The sequence below is a fragment of the Mus caroli genome, chromosome 5 (genome assembly GCF_900094665.2).
Source record: "Mus caroli chromosome 5, CAROLI_EIJ_v1.1, whole genome shotgun sequence".
Lineage (NCBI taxonomy): Eukaryota > Metazoa > Chordata > Mammalia > Rodentia > Muridae > Mus > Mus caroli.
The window spans coordinates 16,268,563-16,276,288 of NC_034574.1; the positions used below are offsets into that span (position 1 = coordinate 16,268,563).

The 7,726-nt window shown below is 46.1% G+C and overlaps 1 protein-coding gene across 1 annotated transcript in view; it reads left to right on the top strand.

Moving 5' to 3' along the window:
* Positions 1-7,726, top strand: part of Gsap (gamma-secretase activating protein) — a 99,987-nt gene that overhangs the window by 72,015 nt on the left and 20,246 nt on the right. Inside the window, exons 20-23 of the mRNA XM_021162344.2 lie at positions 2,992-3,120; positions 3,646-3,704; positions 4,308-4,339; positions 6,065-6,126. Coding sequence (XP_021018003.1) covers positions 2,992-3,120; positions 3,646-3,704; positions 4,308-4,339; positions 6,065-6,126 — 282 coding nt within the window. The remainder of the gene's footprint in view (positions 1-2,991; positions 3,121-3,645; positions 3,705-4,307; positions 4,340-6,064; positions 6,127-7,726) is intronic.

The window sequence follows — 7,726 nt, forward strand, 5'->3', positions numbered from 1 at the left end:
AGGAGGAGGAGGAGGAGGAGGGGGAGGAGGAGGAGGAGGAGAAAAGAGGAAGAATATTGGTCCTAAAGGCAAGATTGAGGTAAATCATCCAAGGTGGATTGCTGTGGCAAAGCAGGCATGCCCATAACCAAACTGACCAGTAGATGGCACCACAACACCGACTAGTTTTCTGATTTGGGCACTTGGATTTCATGACCAGATGGAGGAAAATAGAAAGGCTGTGGAGAGAAGACCGCAGGATTGGCCTGATGATCATGATGTGACGGCGACAACGAAGAATAAGAATAATTATTGTTTAAATTATTGCTATTATAAAAATACAAACTAGGGAGAAGGAATAAGTAAGATAGGTTTACTATAAAGAAAGAAAAGATAAGGAGTGGGGCCTGATCCCAGCATTCTCACCTGCCCTCTGCCCTGGAAATACAGCTCAGTTATTAAAGATCCAAGATTTTTCCATCTCTGAGAGAAGGGGCCTTGCCTGTGTAGGCCTTTCTTTCAGGTTACTAAATAAAAGTACACAATATCACATAACTTGATTTATTGAGACTCCAAAATCTATGTCAAGCCATTGTTGTCCTTTCAACAACAGCACACCAGCCACATTTTGTTTAATATTAGAGCATTTGTATGTGAGTGTGATTGAAGTGGATTTTAAGTTCTCACTTATTTTTAACTTCCTTTTCCCCCCCTCCTTTTAAATTTACCATTCAAAGAATTTCATACATGCATTGCCCTAGTTAAGTTTTGCACTGTGATCAATACAATACTCTGGCTGAAAGCCACCTGGGAGAAAAGCATGCTGTTATAGCAAGCACAGTTGTAGTGAGCATACAGTTATAGCAAACACACAGTTAAGGCCCATCATGATGGGTCATGGCAGGAACTCAAAGCAGGAACCTGGAGGCAGGAACTGAAGCAGAGGCTACAGAGGAACTGTATTTACTGGCAGGCTCCCACCCCCACCCCCACCCCTGCTTTCTCAGTCTGCTTTCTTCTGGGCCCCCAGACCACCTGCCCAGAGACTGCAGCACTCACAGTAGCCTGGGCCCTCCCATGCCAATCCTCAATCAAGAAAATGCCCACAGGCTGCCAGTAGCCAGTGTGGTGAGGGCAGATTCTTAACTGAGGCTCCATCTTCTTAGGTGACTCTCCCTTGGGTCACTTTGACAAAAACAACAAACAAACAAACAACCGAAAATCAGAAAGTAACCAGCCTGTTCAAGCACACCTGATCAAAGTCACTCCCTCATCTCCACCTCCTCCCCATCCTCCCTCATCTCCACCTCCTCCCCATCCTCCCTCATCTCTACCTCCTCCTCATCCTCCCTCATCTCCACCTCCTCCCCATCCTCAGCCACTGCCCTCCCACTCCATGTGGTTCTTCAAAACTCACTGACTGAATCGTCTCAGTGCTGCCAAATTGTTCATCTGTTGGCCCATTCACAGCAATATGGGCAGCCTCACAGGGGCTGCATCCCTGGAGCAAACAGACACACTCCCTTGCCGAGCCACTAGGGATTGCTGATAGCGCTTATAAGCCCCTCCCTCCTCCATGCTGGGATCTGCTGACTTGGTCTTGTGCAAGTTCTGTGCACACATTCACAGCTGCTATGAGGTCATGTGTGCACAGGCCCTGTCCTGTTTGGAAAACAGAGTTTTACAGTAGTTCTCCACCCCCTCTTGCTCTTTCAGCCTTTCTGTCCCCTCTTCTGGGATGATCCTTGAGTGTTGGGGGTGTGTGTAGATGAGTTAGATGGCTGAGTTCACTGATGAGTACTTTTATCCCTTAGTAGTATGTGTAGCACCTTCTGACACTATGGAAGCTGGCCAGTGCACACAGATGATTTGGTCAGCCAGTAGGAATGACATTTCCAGGTCTGCACTGGCTTGCTTTCTCCATGTTCTGGAGGGTAACCACTAACAAAGGCAACAGCGTCTGTTTTGAGGGGATATATGGGACCCTTTGAGCATAAGCTGTCTTAGTGCATCCTATTAAGACTGTCACCTCAGTAAGCAACAGCTGTTAGGCCAGATGTAGCTAGCCTTGGACAAATATTTATAAATATATTTATCTTGGTAAGACTGTATTATTAAAAACTGCTTGATCTCAGTGAGGCAGGAGAGTACAATGGAGAGAAGACCACTGTTGCCAAGGTGGACATGTAACAGGGCACACATGAGACAGCCTGTGCTACATCAATGGCCTCATAGACCAGGATATAAAGTCCCAGTGCTTCCTATAGTGTTTGCCATTGAGTTCCCAACTCTTCTCCCAGCTCTGGCTTGTTTCCTTCTCTCAGGAAACTGTTTCCACATCTGCGGCTGTCCATGAGCCCCGTTCAGCTTCTTGTTCTAGAACACAGGAAGCTGGAATCCCAGGAAATCTCAGCGCTCACCAGACCCCCATATCTACAGACATCATCATGATATTCTTCAACATTAAATAAACAGTAGTATAGAGTTTTATTATTTCACAAATGGTTATATTCTTCAGTTACTAATAATTCAAAGATTTAAAAGCCAACTAATTCTGTTTCTTGAGAGAATTTAACAATTATTGTGAAATGAGTTTATGTCATCATTTTGATTCCTGGGTTTTGGCAGTGAATAAGCCTAGAAGGGAAGCCAGCCTGTTCCAGTTGTTCTGAGTTATAAGTACATTTCTGATGGGACATAGTGTGGTGACACCACCCAGGCCAGGAGAATCGCTCTCCAGGGAGGAAATGGCTTCCTGCTGAGCCAACCAACTTGGAAGTCCTTAGTTTTGGGAAGTGAATTGTAGTTCTCTGTATTGTAAATGGGAAGAGAAAAGAAGAGAGGCTAGGCTCTCGATTTGCAACTTCTCCTGCGTGTCCCTGTTCTGTGAAAGATGGAGTTGCTTAGAAATGCCAACACCCAAGAGGCATGGAGTGAGGCATGTGGTCCTTGCTGCAGGATGGCAGACAGTGCCTGCTGTTCAAGCTAACGCTTTTTTTTTCTTGTCTCCAGGTCTACTGCTTGAAGGGGTACTGGGCAAAGTTGAACTCCAATCTCGAGTACATTAAGTATACGAAGCCTCACTTGCACTACCACAACAGCGTCGTGAGGAGGGAGTGGCTTAACCTGATCTCTGAAGAGGTGAGCACACAGCTAGCAGTGGAGGCTGGCCCACGGTGGCCACGCAGTCCTCCGACACCGCCCGCATCACCTCACTGACAACCCAGTGGGCAGGGAGGACTGCTCTATACTGTCCATTCTTAGAGGAGGAAATTGGAGTAAGGGAAGGAAGGCACATGTGGTTCATTTATAGTAGAAGAGCAATGAGTGTACACTGTAGTACGTAAATCTACACACATGGCAGAGTGGCATAGAACTAGACACATACTGTGCATATCCACTTCCCGATTTTGATATTGTAGTGCAGCTATATCAGATAGAAGCATTAATGGAGAGAGGATGAAGGGTCCAAGGGACTCCTGTACTACTGTTGCATAGAGTTCTTTGAGAATAAAGTTTAATTTAAAAAAATGTGCTCTCCTTAACATGGAAAATGATATTATTTTTGAACCCTTTAACTAGATTGCTATTTGTTCTTGCTGTTAATAAAAAAAGCTATCCAGGAAAATCTCACCTTCCATTATCCTGACGTGTTCTCACCCCTAGAGAACGGGCAAAAGGAGATCCACAATGTACGTGAGGAACATTCTTGAGAACGCAATGAAGTAAGTATGATCTGGCTATCACGGACCTGGCTGGCTGCCTGTGTGGCCAACTCTCAAGGAACTGCTGTCCTTGGCTTCCTGTAGACCACTGGGTGCTGGAGTGTCTAAAGGGAGACACTTCTGTAGGCACACACCCTATAGTGGACCACTTATGATGGATAAATGGTAAAGTTTTATAAGTGAGTACTGGGAATGAAAGACATAGTGGGTTGATTTGCTTTCATTGTTGGTGGGCTGGGTTGGTGGAACTTGCTCTTATTTTGGAAGCATTTTCTCTGGGTAGATGAGTCATCTCAGAGAACTAAAAGTGCAGGCCTCAGTCCGACCTCTGTTCTGTTTTTAGCCTTCGTTATTTCCAATAACTGAGAGCTGCAATTTTTTCTAAATAATTGCTGTTGTTGGCTCTAAAGGGCTTTGAGATTCGTAATTGCTTAATGTCCCTTTCAGTACACTGATTAAAGTTTTTGAGTTTTCAGGTAGCCAGAGGATGGTTTCTGCATGGTTTTGTGGGGCTTTAAGAGGGGAAACAGCTATGCATGGTGCTGTGGCTTGAAGTTTTTAAAGCGGTGCTTATGTTGTAGATAACACAGAGTTTCTTTGCAGGGTGATTTCTAACATGGAAACGAGGACACTGGGTAAGAAAAGACCCGTGTTAAAGTCGGATATCGGTCGCAACCTTGTTCTTCCTAACCAATGGGTTGGCAAGAAAATCATTCCCAGCAGTACAGTGGAGAGTAATGGATGGCAACAGCTCTTAGTTCACCCTGTCAGGACGACCACATAGCTCGGTTACTGTCTGTCTTAGCACTGGGACCTCCAGGGTCAGCAGCCAAGTATGTTCTTGCTGAAGGAGTCTCTGGATCTTCTCCTCTCACAGCTGATCTAATTAGCATGGCTGCTGGCTGTACCCACAGGGTGTACTTGGCAGGAGCTGCTTTCTCTCCAGCTGTGCTCACACAAGTCTCTGATGGGCCTTCTATTTAGTTCCCATCAGGTCATACCCTGGGTGTGGTCCTAGGGGAGCAAAGATGGGGCATTGGATAAGCAGTATCGTACAGTGGCGTGGACACCTCCTTAGAGTCTAGAGCTAGCTGTCACATGTCAACCATAAGCGCCTGAACATTGTCCTTGGGGCTAGCTTGAGGGGAGAGTATGGACAGAAGGAGCCATTAGAGAATATGTAGTCAGGGTCTAGTGTGTAGGGGACAAGAGGCCTAGGCCAGACCCCTCCCCTTTGTGGAGGGGAGAGGGAGTCTCAGGAGGCTTTCCAAGGCCAGGATTAGCTAAATTAAGTCTTGACAGCAAGGAGGGTTTACTCTGTGATAACTGAGGGATAACAGTGAATATACCCAGGTCCAGGCCTTTGTGATTATGCTTCGTGAAGGTCAGCCTTCATTATGGAAACCGTTTTTATCTACTCCTGTTTTATGGGCTTGGATGTTTTTCATATGTGTGGGGACCCTAATGAAAATTTAATTTGGAAAGGGCATAACAGCGTGATCAACAGCTGTATACACAGCCCAGTGAACCATGAAGGTGATTTATCTCCACGGGGAACTGGCCTCAGCCTGAAGAGGGTGTGTTTACTAGACCATCCTTGCCTGTAGCCAGGGACTATCCCCTACCAGACAGGGTCATCTTCCTGCTGTGGCTGACAGTTGTGGGAGGTTTTCTTGCTGCCTAGGGGATGTTTCAAAGCTCTGTGTGTTGCTAGGCATCTCAAGGATCGTTAAAACTTTTCCTTTCTGTCTTATGCTTTGATTCCCATGAGGAATGTTGTTATTGCCTAAAACTGAACACTGCAAATTAAGGTTGTTAAATGCATATTCTGAGTTCTCCCATCCTAATCCACAGGGTCAATTAAACAGGGTGGAGAAAGTGTTTATCTTGAAGGGCCTTAGGCACCCATGCCTTTTCAAGAGGAAGCATCAGCCTGTGGGTTCTGCCTTCCTACCTGCTCCGGAACCTTAGAGATTCTGAGAGAAGAACCCAGTGGGACAGTTGTTAGGGAAGCTCTGGGGAAGCCCTGCCTGCTAGCCTGCCCCTTCTGTCTTGTTAGGGCTGGATCAGTCAGAGTGGGGAAAGTGACATTTGGTTTAACTGTTTGTCCTTTCAGTCTGATGACTTGTACCCATCAGCACTGTCTGCCCTAGCAGTTGACTGTCCACCAGCTCAGTCGCTTTCATGGGCCACTCACTATGGGCTCAGGAGGTAGAAGGGAGTCACATGGCCATACCCCCAAGGCCTGCCATCCCTATGGCTAGGCCTCTTGAGGATTAAGGGGCTCAAGTCGAGAACTGGCTTGTATGGCTTTAGCCTACTTCCTGAACACAACCCTTCCTTTGACTGTTCAATTTCAGAGCCAAGGTTAATACCTTTCTTACAAGAGGAAGACCGGCACCAGAGGCTGCTTATGGGCTTGGTAAGTAGTCTGTGGGCTTCAGAGTGCTGCCAGGCAGTGGTCCTCAGAGGCAGTAGGAAGGGCAGCTTCATTCTGATGGTATTTTCTGCTAACTATTCACCAGCGGGTGCTGCCAGGACTGTTGGCCTGGGTATCCAGCAGCAAGCAGGACACAGATGGGGCAGAGGAGGCATCAGTCACAGAGATAAACATGCAATCATAACCTGTAATAAAGAACACATGCGTGCTTACATTCTGCAGTTCCAGACACTCGCCCCTGCTTGTAGCTTTTACATGGGTTCTTGGGACCTGACTTCAGGTCTTCAGGCTTACAGGACTTACTTTCACCCACTGAGCCATACCCATCTGGTTTTGTTTTTTTTGGCTATCAAATTGACAAAAAAATTTTGTCCTGAAGTTATGATATTAACAAGGTTCATACATCTGAAAACGTTCAAAGTATTTTGGTGGTATCTTGTGAAAGTATGAGACCTAACCAGTTCCACTTCTGGGAACTGAATCTGACTGAAAAGTTGTGGCTGTAGCAAGCCCATCCCCTCTTCCCCCCTTTACAACGACATTCCTGAATGACAGGACACTATCCCAGTGGCTGACACTCATGCAGACTTGTCTGTCAGATCTGTGTGTGCACACGCATGGACCCGTGTACCTGTGCATATGTGTATGTAGGGCTATTAACAACGGTCAAAGAAACATATGGGAGAAAGAAAAAATATCAACTTTAGTCCTTTTCACAAAATACATCCAGTCATTAAAGCTAGTGTAAAAAGTTTGATAACACATGGAAATTATTACATGGAAAGAAACAGTAGAATACAAATGCAAGTAAGGCGGGGCTAAGATGTTCACACAGGTGAGGAACTTTTACATCCTTTAAGTTTATTTAAATTTTACATTTTATTCTGACTATTTGTTTGAGACAAGAACCATGTCTCAAGTAGCCCCCTTGAGCTCACTGTGTCTGAAGGGACCTGACCCTGAGTTCCTGATCCTCCTGCCTTAGCCTCCCGTGTGCTAGCATTATATGAGGGTTGTGCCAGGCATTAATTTACAGTAACTTACAGGCATTACAGGAAAGTTAAAGAGCACAAAAGTACACAGTGTTTTATAGAAGAAAACTGTTTAAAAAGCCCAATGAACTATCTCACTCAAGAGGCTGAACTGAAACACAGTGGCATTGAAGATTGTTGCTGAGGTCACAGAGACTCCACTAAGGTGGAAGATTTATGCATTCATTGTGCTCCTGTACAGTTCTCAGCAGCTGTCACCACACAGAGGTCTCTTTGGCATTAAAAAAGAAAGAAAGAAAATGTCTTGCTGAGTGGGGCAAGAGAGGGCAGGACTGGGAGAAAAAGGAAGGAAAAGGAAGGAAAGAAGACAGAGGGCAGGGAATGCCAATCACTGAGGGGAGGCTATGGCTCCGAGCAGATACAGAAGCCTGGAGACACAAGAACGAATATTCATTACCTTTGCCTGTGAGGTGGGTGGTGCTGTGCCCCTTCCCAAGCACAGTCTCCCCGTGGAGCACAGTCTTTCCCTGGAGCACAGACTCCACGTGGAGCACAGTCTTTCCCTGGAGCACAGTCTCCCCGTGGAGCAC